The sequence below is a fragment of the Danio rerio genome, chromosome 9 (genome assembly GCF_049306965.1).
Source record: "Danio rerio strain Tuebingen ecotype United States chromosome 9, GRCz12tu, whole genome shotgun sequence".
NCBI lineage: Eukaryota > Metazoa > Chordata > Actinopteri > Cypriniformes > Danionidae > Danio > Danio rerio.
In genome coordinates, this window is record NC_133184.1 from 54,956,464 (window position 1) to 54,973,413 (window position 16,950).

General features: G+C 35.3%; 2 protein-coding genes across 5 annotated transcripts in view; one reads left to right on the plus strand and one right to left on the minus strand.

Moving 5' to 3' along the window:
- The window catches only part of nme9 (NME/NM23 family member 9), a 462,322-nt gene that overhangs the window by 281,339 nt on the left and 164,033 nt on the right, over window positions 1-16,950 (plus strand). The window lies entirely within an intron of this gene.
- Window positions 2,972-16,950, minus strand: part of si:ch211-45c16.2 — a 142,037-nt gene continuing 128,058 nt past the window's right edge. For all 4 annotated transcript variants that reach the window (XM_021472209.3, XM_021472207.3, XM_073913295.1 and 1 more), the window contains 5 exons: window positions 15,325-15,598; window positions 11,957-12,361; window positions 11,765-11,835; window positions 6,240-6,531; window positions 2,972-3,578 (listed from right to left, as the gene is read on the minus strand). In XM_021472209.3, coding sequence (XP_021327884.2) covers window positions 3,477-3,578; window positions 6,240-6,531; window positions 11,765-11,835; window positions 11,957-12,361; window positions 15,325-15,598 — 1,144 coding nt within the window. In that variant the 3' untranslated portion in view covers window positions 2,972-3,476. The remainder of the gene's footprint in view (window positions 3,579-6,239; window positions 6,532-11,764; window positions 11,836-11,956; window positions 12,362-15,324; window positions 15,599-16,950) is intronic.

Below are 16,950 nucleotides of genomic sequence, written 5' to 3' on the forward strand. Positions count from 1 at the left end.
ACTCGTCCTTATTCCAAATATTTATTATTTCCTTTAGCAAACATTTTCTTTTCTTTTAGGAAGTGTGTTTTGAATTCTTTAAAATAAAAACTAAATAAAACACTCGTCTTTATTCCAATTATTTATTACTTTTTAGCAAACATTTTACTTTAGAAAGTGTGTTATTTTGAGCTGGACATTTAACATTTACCTTCATAGCACTTTTTCAATTTTAAAATGACACATTTCTATGTTAATGTATTAAAAAAAACATATTTAATATAAAACACTAATTTTAATTACAAATATTTATTAATTAATTTAGCAAACATTAAATTTTCGTTTTAGAAAGTGTGTTATTTTGAGCTGGATATTTTGCTTTTAACTTTGTAACAGATTTAAATTGTTTTTATTGTAAAGTTATGTATGTTCATTTAATTCTTAAAATAAAAACACACTGTCTGTTTAACATAAAAACAAAACACTCATAATTCCCAATATTTAATGCACATTTTCTTTTAACACTTTAATCTATAACAACTATTATTTTAATTTGTATGTTTGTGTTTGTATTTTAAACTTAACATGTTACTTTTAAGTCTGTAGCAGATTTAAAATTACAGTTTTTTATTTTTTTTTTCAAAATGACGTATTTTAATTTTGCTTTAAATAAAAACATGCTGTCGGTTTAAAATAAACAATCCAAAATAAAATTTCACTCAAAATAAAACACCCATTTTAATTATAATTACTGATTATTTTCTTTAGCAAACATTTTATTTTCAGTTTCATATTAGGAAGTGTATTATTTTGAGCTGGACATATTATTTTTAACTTCGTAGCACTTTTTAATTTTAAAATGACACATTTTATTTTAAATAACATATTTAATATAAAAAGACTGATTTTAATTTCAATTATTTATTATTTTCTTTAGCAAACATTTTATTTTCATTTTAGGAAGTGTTTATTTTGAGCTGGACGTTTTAATTTTAGGTTCGCAGCAGATCTACAATGACAGTACATTGTTTTATTGTAAAAATATAAATTTTTTAAAATAAAAACATACTGTCTGTGTAAAATAAAAACAAAATAAACACTCTTAGGGTGCACTCACACTAGGTACAGTTGCCTTCAACTGTGCCGAAGCGCGGTTGTCCTCCCTCACACTGTATTTTACCTCCCGAGCCGAAGCACGCTTACGTCATCGATGATGCGAATGTTCAGTTTAACAGCAAGAGAAGGGCTCTCGCTCAGCACAGTGGAGATTATATTGTTTGTCTATTATTTGAAGTCGTATGGGATGCACTGGCATGCAGTAAAGTATTTTGCTGAACACATCCACCACTTGTGACGCTCACAAATGATCATGTAAGTCCTCGTGCTGCATGTATCAGGAGGTTTGCTGAAGGCATCAGCTGACGTGCAGCGAGGGGTTTGTATCTTTAATAAACTATGACAGTTCGCGTTTATTAAAAAATAAAAACGATCGCATAGCCTAGTGTGAGTGCACTCTGAACTCCCAATAATTAATCCTAATTATCTTTTAACGTTTTAATTTAAGAAACTATTATTTAAATGAGTATGTTCGTCTTTGTATTTTAAGCTTGACGTGTTACTTTCCAGTTGGAACAGATTTGCAATGACTCGGTAGCATTTGATTGATTTATTTCTATTGTTTTAGACTAAACGATCCCTCAAACTCAATCTGAAGAGACGCTGCATCTCCGGAAAAAATAAAATAAAGTCAACATGGTCATTATTATTATTATTATTATTATTATGTTTTTCACCTCAAGATAAAGATGGCGGAAGAAAAGCAGCTCATCTTTTCCACTCGTTCCTCAAACAGTCCTGAGATGAGAAAAGCCGCTCCGCTTCACTACAACACTGATTTGATCCTCGTCATGTGACTTCCTGTCGAGGTGAGCAGCAGCAAGCAGCAGCAGCAGCTCTGATTGGCTGATCGAAACGCCCACCAAGCAGGCATGCTGGGATATTTTCCACACGGATACTGGAAGTCAAAAAGGGCAAACGAAACAACAAAAAAAGGACATCGTTCCTGCTGGTGCTCAAACTGAAGAGTCGTTTCTGTAAACTCAGGAAGTAGCGGTAAATTTCCTCAAACTACACACACACACACACACACACACAAACGTAACACTGTCCTTCACACACCGACGGACATACTGTATATACACACATTCCTGCAGATCAGCTTAACCTACATTACTAACTACAGTACTGGTCAAAAGCTTGTGAGTATTATGCCTTTTCATGTTTTTTTTTTTAAGAAATGAAGATGATTCTGCTTACCAGGACTGCATTTGTTTGATTAAAAATCTAGAAAAATTTGTAAAAATAGTTTAATATTTTTAATATTTGAATTGCTCGTCGTTTATTGAATGTGGTTTAAACTTTTAATTTATTTAATTGATTCAATGCTGAATTTTTAGCAATGTTAATACTCATATAGTCATGAGCTTTGGGTCAGGACTGAAAGAACAAGATACAAGTGCCAAAATGAACCGCCAACTGTTCTAGCACATGTTTTATGCAGCAGATGCCCTTCTAGCTGGAACCCAAAACTAGGAAACATCCATACACACTCATTCACATTCGTACACTACGGCCAATTTAGTTAATCCAATTCCCCAATAGCATGTGTTTGGACTGTGGGGGAAACCGGAGCACCTGGAGGAAACCCACTGCCCAGTGTTGCCAGATGTAGCTGACTGATTCCAGGCCAAAAAGTAGGGAGGGTTGTCACGGTCGCGAAAATCACGAAAAGTGGGTGGGGGTTTGTGACGGTCTCGAGAACACGTTGGCGGGGAGGGTGGGCTTTCCGCAGAACCGCCCAAATTTTTTATACCCGCCTATGTCTTTTATACCCGCACAATTGTGTTCAAAATTGCAAAATTGGGCGGGAAACCACCCAATCTGGCAACACTGCCCATGCCAACACGGGGAGAACATTCAAACTCCACACAGAAATGCTAATTGACCCAGCCGGGGCTTGATCCAGCGACCTTCATGCTGTGAGGTGACAGTGCAAACAACTGAGTCACCGTGTCACCCAAAAATCAATGATATATACACCTGAATTTGTCACTTGAAATGTAAATATGATCAAATATAATCAAATAATTGCAGCCTTGGCGAGCAAAACCACTTCTTCTAAACAACAAAACAAAGAAAATGGCCTGATCCCACTCGTTACCAGTAGTGTAACTAACTATCTAACCAACTAACTAGCTTACTAAACAACGAATGGTCTGTGGTTTTGAGTTGCCTTGTTTTGTCTTGAACACTTGAGCGCTAATACTCCATTAGTTTGTTTGTTGGTTTGGTGTTCCTCCAGCTCGTAATAATAAAATAAAAGCGGCGTTTCATTTGAGCTACATCATCATCATCTTCATCATCATCTCTTCATTGGAGTCTGCCTGAGATGCTCGGAGAGGTGCATTATGGGTAGTGGGATTATTGCGGTGTGTTTTTCACCAGGATGACGGAGCGCCGGGCGGCTTGTTCCTGATGGTGGCGTCTGAACACTCCGCATCCGACGTGTCGCAGTCTGAGTCTCCGAAATGCAGAGGATTCTGACAGACAGAGGAACACACAGTTTAGATGTTTTAGATTCGACTTTAATGACAGTAATGTTTCTTGCATGCACCTTGCATGGTTTTCTTGTAATGGTTCATTTAATGGTCACTTGGCATGAAGGTCAAAAATACAACATTAAAAAAAAAAATACAATAAAAAATATAACACTTAAAATAAATAAATAAATAAATCTTTAGAAAATGATGTGAACATTTTAATTTAACAAACTAATAAATATTAACTTTAAATAAAACATTTTATTATGACTGCAAATATTTTATTTTATAATTATTTAATTAGCAATTTCACACATTTTATTTGTATATTTTTGGTAGTTATTGTATTTATTTCAATTATTAAATATATTAAAAATAAAGTATTAATATTGGGCGATGTCGACCAATTTGGCATTGTAATATGTGAAACATAGTGATGAACCATGGCATCGTCGCTGTAGGCGGCTGTGAATTAATTATTTATAAATAATGAATTAATTCATAACAATTTAATTATTTGTTGCCTACCGTTTCAACTAGCTGACCCACATGATCTTGTTTTAACCATAACCAAATCATAAATACAGATAAGTTACACACAAATGACCACCTGTCAAACACTTTTTCAGCAGGGCTCTGGCATGAATAGGCAGAGTGATCTGTGTCGATATAATGGCGTCCACAAACTTGGTATGTAAAAAAGGTGCACAACCAACAGCAACAAACCAACAGTATCTGAGGTTTACACTAAAATGACCAAGTACAAGTGTGAAAGCAAAAGACTGAAGCAGTGTACTGATGCTGTGACACGTTACCTGAGAGATTCAAAAGACTGAAGAGTTAAACGCAAGACAATTTCATCAATCGTGGCTAGTGTGGTGCAGACAAGATGAATTAAATATCACGTTTAACAACTATAGTGAGACGCCATCCAGCGGTAGATTGGTCAGACTGGACTGGACGATGGCATCGTCTATCGACCCAACCCTTTAATGTATTTACTCATACGCATTTCAAATATTTAAAATAAATGAATAGTTTTATCCTCATTTTTTTCTATTTTAAAATTATGATATATTTGATGATTTATTAACCTAATAGAATTAACTTAATACAAATGTTCATGAAAATATATATTATTTGGAACAATGTATTTTATTTAAATTTGAATTCAAATGAAGCATAATCAAATTTTTTAAAGCGTATTTTATTTTAAAATTACTTAATTTAATTGTTTCAGCGATTATTTAATTTAACACAAATATGTATTTACATTTTTAGCCAAATTGCATTCTACTCAAATACACTGCTAATCTTTCTTTTCAGTATAATATCTGGATATTCACAAGTTCATCAAAAAATTATTTTAATATTAAAGATTTTTACTTTAAAATTTTAGAATTTATTTCAAAATTTAATAATTCTAAATTGTTTTATTTTATGAATATTTACTTATTTTCAAATTTTAGCTATGGAACTTTGTATATATATATATATATATGGACACGCAGTGCTGTCGCCTCACTGCAAGAAGGTCGCTGGGTCGAACCTCTGCTCAGTTACTGTTTCTGTGTGGAGTTTGCATGTTCTCCCTGCGTTCGCGTGGGTTTCCTCCGGGTGCTCCGGTTTCCCCCACAGTCCAAAGACATGCGGTACAGGTGAATTGGGCAGGCTAAATTGTCCGTAGTGAGTGTGTATGGATGTTCCCAGAGATGGGTTGCGGCTAGAAGGGCAGCCGCTGCGTAAAAACGTGCTGGCTAAGTTGGCGGTTTATTCTGCTGTGTCGACCCCCGGATTAATAAAGGGACTAAGCCAAAAAGAAAATGAATATATATATATATATATATATATATATATATATATATATATATATATATATATATATATATATATATATATATATATATATATATATATATGTGTATGTATATATATATATATATATATATATATATATATATATATATATATATATATATGTATATATTTATATAGTAGTTTTTTTAGAGCAAAATATTAAATATTCATTTTCCTTCAACTTAGTCCCTCATTTATTAGGGGTTGCCACAGCGGAATGAACCACCAACTATTCCAGCATATTTACACAGCGGATGCCCTTCCAGCTGCAATCCACTGGGAAGCACCCATATGCACTAATTCACACACACATTCATAAACCACGGCCAATTTAGATTTTTCACTTCCCCTATAGCGCGTGTGTTTGGATTGTGGGGGAAACCGGAGCTCCCGGAGGAAATCCACGCCAACACAAGGAGAACATGCAAACTCTACACAGAAATGCCAAATGACCCAGATGGAACTCGAACCAGCAACCTTCTTGCTGTGAGGTAACAGTGCTAACCACTGAGCCACCGTGTCACCCATTTTTATTATTTAGGTTATTAATTAGGTTAGTAATTACTATTTTATGTTTAGGTATATTTATAACTCATGTACTCAAAACAAAAATATTTCACATTTTGCATTTATTTAATTACCACTGAATTCAAATCAAATTGACCAGATTTTTAGACAATACTTTAGATGAGTTACATTTTTAATTACGTATTTCTTCCAAATGTCCGTTATTGTCTCTGACTGATTTGTTTTCATGATGTGAAGGGATGGTCATAAATGTGTGTATGTGTGTGTTTTTCTGACCTCATAGCTGTGCTCGTCAGCACACAGTTTTCCCAGTGAGATCTGGGTCTTGACGCGGCGGACAGCGCACTCTTTATCGGACAGGCCGTCGGACTGCGTGGAGATGTCGATGGGTATTTCTGGAGTGTGTGACAGCAGCTCGTCCAGATGCTCCTCCTGGCTGCCGCTCAGCTGCTCCAGCGGCCCGCTGTGGGAATGATCGCTGGTGTTCCCCTCTTCGCCGTCAGACACTGACAAATTCTCCGAGCTGAAGGTGGAGTATGACTGGAAGCTGCTCATGCAGCGGTGAGGCCTGCACACACACAATAATACATCATTCATTCATGTCAAAATGAGTTTCTTTTTAACATGGTTTTGTGCACTGTAAAAAAGTTTTTAGTGGAATCTTATTTATTTGTCCAGTCATCTCTCTTACATCAATCATACTGACTAAAAACATTAAGTTAAACTTTGTATAACTAAAAAAAAGTTACATAAGTTAAAGCAACAAAAATATTTGTTGTTTCGACTTTTTATTATAATTTTTTTTAGTGTATTAGTTTTGTTTTTCTCACTGCAAGCATGTTATTATTATTATTTTTTAAGTTGCCAGCTGCAGCAATTTTTGACGATTTTACGAGGGATGCAGCAATACTCAATACAATATTCAACCGTTAGATATGACCTTCACAGCTTAATATGTATATGGTTAAGCAGGCAAGTCATTTGGCTTTTATTCTAGCCAAAAATATATTTTGAGGTTGCACAGATAAAATTTCGGGTGCAAATGTAACCAAAACTTTTGCAATTTTGAGCCCTGTATATATATATATATATATATATATATATATATATATATATATATATATATATATATATATAAAACAGTTCTGTTTGGTTCTTGAATCTGATTGGCTGATAGCCATGAGATATATAAGTAATATCAGCACCCGTACAGCCTCTTTACCCTTTGTGTATTACTCCGCCCACATACAGCCAGCAATAAGCAGAGAGACGCAACAGTTTAGCAAATATTACTGCTGCTAGACAACAACATTAATTTTTAAGGCTTTTTTAGTGGATAATGTAGTTGCTTAGATTGCAACTATGCAGTTTATTAATGAGAATAGTGCCTTGTTCTAAAATATATACAATTTCTGAGAGAGCTTGTCGACGGCCTTTAGCCTGCCATAGAGTAGACCATAGACGGTTGGCGTTTTCCATCCACAAGATGGCGACAGAACCGCACAATAAGCCCTTACACTTAAAAGATTTAACAGTCTGATTTCTAACTGTAGCAGATCAAATCATTATTAAACTGGTAAGCTAACCTGCCAACATTCCTGTTTTATACTAGAAGTATCCCGTATTTTAGAACAATTTCCCGCAACTATCCCGTTTTTTTATTTCTTTGGTACAGTCTGTAGACACCCCCGGGTTGCCAACTTTGGTAGAGTACCCAATTGCATCGGCCGCCCAAAACCCGCTGCATCCTATCCTGGTTCTCAACAGTGTTATTCAGACACCTCACCTCCAAACACCCCCCTCCCCCTGGTCTCCCAGATTTTCTGAGACATATTGGCAGGTAAGCTGGTGAGTGATATTCTAAGTCGATCTCTGTCTTTTGTATGTTGTAGTGCTGTATTTATACCAATTTGCTCGCATATCAGGAATGTGTGTTGTGTTGGCAGAAATTTTTTTTAATAGTTATTATTGAGTCAAATGAACAATTCAAATAAATTTGCACTGCTATTTATATTTAACTGTCAATCATCATTAAACAATAAAAGAATCCCTGATAAAATACAATAATAATAATATTAATAATGTTATATTTTTACAGTGGAGAATAGAAAAGATATTGTCTGATAGAAAAAATCTCATATTAGAACATAAAAAATAATTGTTAAAAATGACTATTCAGCCACATTTACAATAATCTAATGTGCACTGCTTTTAGAATATACAGATCAGTCATCATAAAACTTGATAAAATCTTTGATAAAAGAACTTTTAAAAGTGGATGTATACATGGAAAATATATTCTATGACAAAAATGAACACATTTAACCAGCAATTAATATAAACTTTAAGTCAAATTCACAACAATCTCATTTGAGCTTGTATTAATATGCTCATATCAATCTAAAGAGATAAACAGATAAAACGGAAGAAGAATCTTAGTGTTTGTTATTCCAAGTCATGTTATTATGAGTGTGTTCATGTGAACAATGAGCCTGAAAATAAAGTGATATCAATATCAACAGCAACACTCTCGCAAAATACCCAGCTGATTCAGTCATTAGCCCCTTTCACACATACAGACCTTTCCGGAAAATTGCCGGCAATTTTCCGGAAAGGTTGTATGTGTGAACAGGTCCTTTTTGAAAATACCGGTAAATTCGTTCTGGCTATTTTCCGGAAAGAGAAGTTGTAACATTACCGGTAATTTGCCGGAATGCTGCGCTGTGTGAATGCAGAAGGAAGATTACCGTAATAAGCGCGTGCACGTCTAGAACGTGCTGACGTGAGACGTCTGCTTTAGCCAATCACAACAGTCAGACGCATTTACGTCCGCGCGGTTTGTGAGGATAAAAGCCTTTGAATATTTTTCCAGACACATTTAGCTGCTAGAAGTTAGTCAGATCACGTTTATATGTTGTTCTTAATGCCACCTGTGTAAATAATCATCGATGAGATGCTTATGATAAGCCGTTGTTTGTTTACCTTCAAGCTTTGCGTGTGGCTGTGAAACAGCTTGTGAGCGCCTGCACACGCACATATTATGAACATCTCGACATGCGAAAGTGATCCTGCGAAAGTTGTTCACAATATTGATCATCCACAGAGTTTGTAATGTAGTCAAATGTTTACAAATACAAGCGCAGCCGTTTAAAGCTCATTTATGGTGAATGATGTCAGAATTTACCGGTATTTTGGAATGGATGTGTGAATGCTCTTTTCCGGAAAATTTCCGTAACGTCCTCGCCTGTGTGAACAGCGCTTTTTTGAATATACCGGTAAAGTCATTCCGGAAATTTTCCAGATATTTACCGGTATCACTGTGTGAAAGGGGCTATTGACTAACGACATTAAAAAAGTGCACCACGCTCCTATTTTTCTTGTCAGTGCGGTGCACCTCGCGTGTTTAGAATGTAAATGTGCTGTCGGTGTGATCGGTTCCTTAGGTTTTAATCTTTAAAAACAGCAATACTTTCTTGGCATATTAGACACAGCGCTTTCTGTCTGATATTGGAGAAGAAGCATTTTGTTGTTCATTCTTCCTTAAACACAAGACATTCAGAGTCAATTGTTTTTTGTCTGGCTCATTTTCAGTCATTCAGTGCATTTTAATATCCGAGAGTGTCTTCTAATTCTACTGGTTGCTCTAACTCAGGGGTTTTCAAAGTGTGAGGCGCGCTTCCCCAGGGGGCGCCAGAGCATGTCAGGGGAGGCGCGGGAAAAAATATTATATAATAAAAATATAATAATTAAGTTTAATTATTATATGTATTTTTTATTATTTTGAAACGTTTTAATTAAACAAAGCTAAAAATACATAAAAAATAAGAAAACCTTTTTTACCCAGAAGGCCATAGCTGTGAATTCGCTTCTGTTTGGCAAGCCCGCCAATACAGGTATATGCCTGCTAATCATGCTGCTAATACAATGGATCGGTTTCTGAGACCCCCCGATTCAAAGCCTTCAAGTTCAGGGCTTAAACCCAAAAGACGACGATATGATGGTCAGTATTTGAATTTAGGATTTTGTGGACAGGACCAGCTGATGAACCACGACCTTTATGTGTGGTTTGTCAAAATATTTTGGCTAATGACAGCATGAGACCCGCTAAACTTCGGCGACACCTTGAAATTAAGCATGATGAGGTAGCAGAAAAACCTCCAGAATTTTGTGTGTGTGTGTGTGTGTTTGTGTGTGCGCGCGTGTGTGCGTGCGTGTTTGGGAGGAGGGGGCGCCAATGGATAAGTTGTGTCAAAAGGGAGGCCCACTGTCTTAGGGTGCTTTCACACCTACACTTTTGTTTCGGAACGTGTCTCGTTTGCCCAGTTAGCGCGGTTCGTTTGGCATATGTGAACAGGGCAATCGCACTCTGTTCCGCGCCAAAGTAATCGCTCCAAAATCGCTTGAATGAGGTGGTCTCGGCTCGATTGAAACGAACCCTGGAGCGGTTCGATTGTAGTGAGAAAGCGATCCGATCCGAGCGCGCTTGTATCACTGTGTTTTATGGATATGTAATAGGCTTACGGCTATATGAAGAGAGAATTATGAGTAGGGCGGGAAGTTTCGCGAGTCTCCGGATGCCCGCAAACGATTGATGATTTCCCGGTAATCTCGCGTCTCCCTCCAGGTCCTCAAATAGGCATCGCCGCGCACCCTTCTCACCCCTCCCTACCGTGTCTCTCCTTAGACACGTCACGCGCGCGCACCCTGTCAATCACCACCAAACCACCACCTCTCCTGACAGCTTAGCGGGACTCTGCAAAATAAACCCTGACACTCTGACTAATGTGAAGAGAGTTTACTCGCACGTGACTTGTTTTAGCTCTTTTGGTCCGATTAGAAACTTTGCAGTGTGAAAGCGAACCGCTCCAAGAGCAAAGAGCAACAATGTAACAATTATAATCTCTGTTTCGGAACAACTGAATCGATTCACAGGTGTGAAAGCACCCTTAGACTTTGAAAAACTCTGCTCTAACTTTACCGTGTGCAATACTGCCATCAAATAGCGTTCACTTGTATTGCATCATTCATTTACGAATTCTGAAACCAAACTGTTCCTCAGAAGCAGCATTTTAAAAACTCCCTCGCGGGACGGATGAAAGTGTTTAGCGGGCCGTATATGGCCCGTGGGCCGTAGTTTGCCCACCTGTGCTCTAAAGTGACGTTGGTGAAGTAGCAATGGTTTCTGCTGTACTGACATCAGCTGCAGATGTGAATGAACGGTGGAAGAAAGTAGTTCCTCCTACAATTCTTTTTTATATACACTATTCAATTCAATTCAATTCAATTCAATTCAATTGAGCTTTATTTGTATAGCGCTTTTACAATGTAGATTGTGTCAAAGCAGCTTCACATAAATGGTCATAGTAACTGGAACAGTGTGGTTCAGGTTTTAGTGTTTAAGTTCAGTTCAGTTCAGTTTAGCTCAGTTCAGTGTGATTTCATCATTACTGAGAGTTCAAACACTGAAGAGCAAATTCATCGATGCGTAGCTCTACCAATCCTGAACCATGCGAGGCAGTGGCGACAGCGGAGAGGGAAAAAAAACTTCACCTGATGGGAGTGAAGAAAAAAAACCTTGAGAGAACCAGACTCAGTTGGGCACGACCATTTTAATTTCTCCGCTGGCCAAAAGTCTTGTGCAGAACTTCATTCGCCGTGGTTTATGCTATGATATTTATGCTACTATTATGCCGTCGAACTGTTGTATCTGTATATCGTCACTGGAGGGGGGCATAACTGAACTGCTACTCATGTGATATTGCTCATCTATAATCATTGTTTATTGATGATAAAAGACTGACCTCTGTCTGCGTGGAAACTCCACCTCACTGTCCACTTCACCTTCCTCTTCCTCAGACGACTCATCTCCTGTCTGACCACACACACACAAATTTCATGATTGGTGAAAACAGTGCATTTTTAGAAAGTAGACAATAGTTTTAATGGAAACTGATATTTCTCCTCAACATCTCAACCATGTGCTTGTGCCGTACCTTTCTCAGAGGTCTGAGCGTGTGCAGGAGAGCCGGCTTTTCCTCTTTGTCCTGCCCCTCAGCCGTGGGCTCCAGATTCCTCTTGCTGGCGGGGGGTGTCCCGTCGTTGGTGCTCAGCAGAGAGTAATGAGGGAGCTGTGGGTGACTGGGGGCCGCCGGGGTCTGCTGGCAGTGTTTGCACCCAGGGAACGGATGAGCCTGGCAGCAGGGACACAGCGGCGCGGGCCCCGGTGGGATCGAAGACCTGCGGAGGCGAGAGTCTGCGTCCACTGCGGTGGAGATGAGGTCGGGGCTGGAACCGGAGAGCCTGCGCTGAAGGTGGTCCGTCTGAGGGCTGCGCAGGGCGGCGGCCGGGCCGAAGTAGCGCAGGTTGTTGGCGCAGGTGGCCACCGCATTCTCTCGGGTCTGTGTTTGGAGAGTGGTGAGGTTATTTTTTAGAAACAAAACCTGAAAAAATTGTATTAACTAATCATTTAATTTCAGAATTAGCAAAAAAATACTGCAACAAATCCTGGAAAAACTGTTAATGGAGGTAAACAAATGAATTATTATTTATATTTTTTGATTATTTTATATAATTATTACCAGTAATGTAAAGTAACTAATTATAAACACTCAAACTATTGTAATTGAGTAGTTTTTCACAGGAATTCTAACTTACTAATTAGTTTAACTTTCCCTTGAGTACATGTTTAGTGCAGTATCTGTACTTTTACTCTACTACTTTGCTTCAGCCTGCAGTCACGACTTTATTTTTTCTTGTCTATGGGGATTAGAAAAATCAGTCCTGTAATTCCTGTCCAATCAAATCACACATAGAAGGTAAATCACATCATAATGTACTACCTCAAGACATGGGCGATTTATAATTGCAGCAAACTGTTTGGAAGCATTAAAAGTGTCCAAGAAGATGACGGATGTTTACTGTATGATGACTGAAATGGCCTTAAACACCCAGCAGGCACAAGATGTCTACATGACGTAAGACTGACGTTGTACCCCAAAGTCATCCGGACTTCTCTGACCACATTTCTAGAACTGCTCGATCTTGCAGATTCGCACTTTATAGCATCAGAAATGTCCGACCCTTCCTATCTGAACATGCAGCTCAACTCCTTGTTCAAGCTCTTGTTCTCTCCAGACTGGACTATTGCAACTCTCTACTAGCCGGGCTTCGAGCTAACTCTATCAAGCCTCTTCAGCTGCTTCAGAACGCAGCAGCACGAGTGGTCTTTAATGAACCTAAAAGAGCACATGTCACTCCGCTGCTCATCCGTTTGCACTGGCTGCCAGTTGCTGCTCGCATCAAATTCAAAGCTCTGATGTTTGCTTACAAAGCGACCTCTGGCTTTGCTCCTTCTTATCTGCTCTCACTTCTGCAGATTTATGTTGCCCTCCAGAAACTTGCGTTCTGTGAATAAACGTCGCCTCATGGTTTCATCCCAAAGAGGGAAGAGATCACTTCCCGAACTCTCACATTCAATCTGCCCAGTTGGTGGAATGAACTCCCTAACTGCATCAGAACGACAGAGTCACTCGCTGTTTTCAAGAAACGACTAAAAACTCAACTATTTAGTCTCCACTTCACTTCCTAATCTGCAATTGCCTCTCTGGTTCTACCGTTAACTGTATTACAGAAAAAAAAATTGTTGCTCTTAGTTGTGTAAATTGCTTCCTTGTCCTCATTTATAAGTCGCTCTGGATAAAAGCGTCTGCTAAATGACTAAATGTAAATGTAGGGAAGTATCATTTTGTTTGAAAACAAAAATTGAGTTGACGTCAGAACTCAACGTCAGGCCGACGACATCAATGTCCAACATCCAACCTAAAATCAACCAAATATCAATGTCGAATGATGTTAGAGATTAACATTGTGTGGACGTTACACAAAAAAAAAAATGTAGTAGTTAAAAAAAATTATTAACTACTAAAATAATTTCATGATAAAAAAAAACAAAACAAAAAAAACTGTAAATGCATGTAAGCAAATGAATAATTATTTTTATTACTTTTAAAAATAATAATTGCTACTATTCCTACTAAATTATTACTTGAGTTTATTTATTAATTAATTAAATGTATCTTTAATTATTACAGAAGCTCTGTTTTTATTTCAATATTATTGTTTTAAATATTTGCATTATTCATATGATTCCTTATCAAATATTCATTATATATTTTAAAAGCATTCACAATTTATGCCAACATTGTTATTATTATTATTATTTGTTTGTTTGTATTACAAAAGCCATTTTTAATACACATTTTGCATTAAAATTATTATTTATTATCTACAAATTTTATATGAATTCTTTCTTGATTTTTACTTTCATATTTGTATAATTATATTTTATTAATAATGTTAGTAGAAAAAAAAATATTAACTAATAAAATAATTTCATGGTTAACAAGAAACTAAGACAACAGACACGGCTAAAACTGTTAATGCAGGTAATTAAAAACTTTTAAAAATAATAACTGCTACTATTCCTACTAAATTATTACTTGAGTTTATTTCTTATTTTATTGAATTAATATTTAATTATTAAGGAAACTGTCCGTTTTTATTTCAATAATATTAATTTAAATATTTGAATGATTCGTATGATTACTTATCAAAAACCCCTTATATACTTTACAATTATTTACTTTTTAAGTTAATATTGCTTAATTTTTATTTTTATCATTATTATTATGAGCCATTTTATATAAACAATGTTATTATTTTTGTTTATCTTTATTATTATTATTATTATTTATTTATTTTCCCATTATTACGAAAGCCATTTAAAAAACACATTTTGCATTAAAATGATTATTTATCACATACAAATTTTATCAGAATTTTTTGTGACTTTCATATTTGTATGATTATTTTTTAATAATTGGGAGAGTGGTATGGCTATTTTTTATAGGTATGATTACTTATCCAATTTTCATTGTATTTTTTTATTATTTACTCTTTATGTTAATGTTGTTTAAATATTATTATCAGCCATTTTTAAAAAATAACTAGATCATTCAGTTATTATTATTATTATTATTATTATTATTATTACAAATGCCATTTTAATACATATTTTGCATTACAATTATTATTTATTATCATACAAATTCATAGTATTATTAATAATATTATTAATCATATTATCATACAAACAGAAAATCAACAATTTCTTATTTGAGCTAATAACAGAGCTTGTGACAGGAAAAATATTTAGTAAACAAAGTTTTGGACATTTGGGAATATTCTGCGTTTATACTATGGATAAAAAGTTTACAACTTTCTCCCAAAAATGCTCAACTTAAGAACACTTCCATAAACAATGATACAGATTAAATACTCTGTCAATGATTCCTGCACTGACCTTGGCGAGGGGAGGTTCTGGTGGAGGAAGAGGATGGTTTTGAAGGTAGTTTTGCTCCTGGAGAGGCTGCTGTTCCTCTGGTGGGCCTGAATTAGGCTTCAGCGCACCTGGGAATTCATTATGGCTTCCCTTGCTGTTTGCCCTCCGGTGGCGTGGTTTACTGCGGTACCGGGTCTTTCCAGGCGGCGTGGACACTTTTGGGCTTCCAGACAGTGGAGACGGGGCCGGAAGAGGCTCGACGCTGGGAATCCCATCAGAGCGAAGCAGGTCGGGTCTGAAGGAGATCACATTCACCCGTTAATGAGCTTATGATTAATTCATGACGGATACAGTGTCTTTCGGATCCGTATCACAGACTTTAAATACCAATTATTCAACCATGTTTCCATACACCTGAAAAATGTTTTAAATAGTTTGGGAAAGTGGTAGCTGTTTATAATAAGGTGCTTTTATACTAACATCAACTAAAATGAGCATACTTATAGAATTAATTAAGCTTCATTATTTTGAGTTGATAAAATTATAGTTTATTGCTCAGGTTAACCATTTCTGTTTTTAAAACATAATAACAAAATGACAATAAGGAAAGGTCAATGAAATTTGTATAACACAACAAGGCTTTTTTTTCTTATTTGCATATTAATAGTCAAGTGACAGGTAACAAAAAATATATAAAACCTTTTTCTAATAGTCTTAAATAATAATGATACTACAAATAATAATAATAACGAAATTATATATATATATATTTGCCATAGGTTATTACTTTATTTGCATTATTTATTATTTGCAATGCATTGTTTCTTTATTTTGATTAATTTAGAATTATTATCTTTCATTTTTAAATTCACTTCTCTAATATAATTATAAAATTTATTCTAAAATTTATACTAATTACCATTTTTTTTACTTGTTTTTAAATAATAAATAGACAAACAAAATAATCAAATGAACTATATTTAATGAATCATTGATTAGCTTTTCTATATTATTATATAAAATATTAAATTAATTTTATTTTTAATTACTTTTTATATATTGTATTTAACTATTTTAAAACCCATTAAAATAGGTTATTCATATATATATTTTTTTTATCTTTAAATTAAAATATTTATTCAATATAAAAATATTATCAACCCTTTTGGAATTTATTAATAATTCTTGGCTTTTTATATACTATTTTATATATATATTTATTAATTATTTATTAGCTCTTTATTATTAAAACTCTTTTTATCATCTATTTTGAATGTTTATATATTATAAATAAACCTTTTTAAATCACATTAAAATATGTTAAACATTATAATATTTTTAAATAATTTTTTATATTTTTTGCAATATAAACATGTTATAAACCTTTGGAATTTATTACTAAATCCTAAGCTTTTTATATACTCAAAAGAATGATCTATTCTTTTAAAATGATTATTTATTAGCTTTTTATTATTAAAACTGTTGTATATTATTTATTTTGACCGACTGTTTATATTTATTTTCTTTTCAGCTTAGTCCCTTTATTAATCAGGGAATGAACCCCCAACTTATCCAGCATATGTTTTACGCAGCGAATGCCCTTCCAGCTGCAACCCATCACTGGAAAACATCCACACACTCATTCAC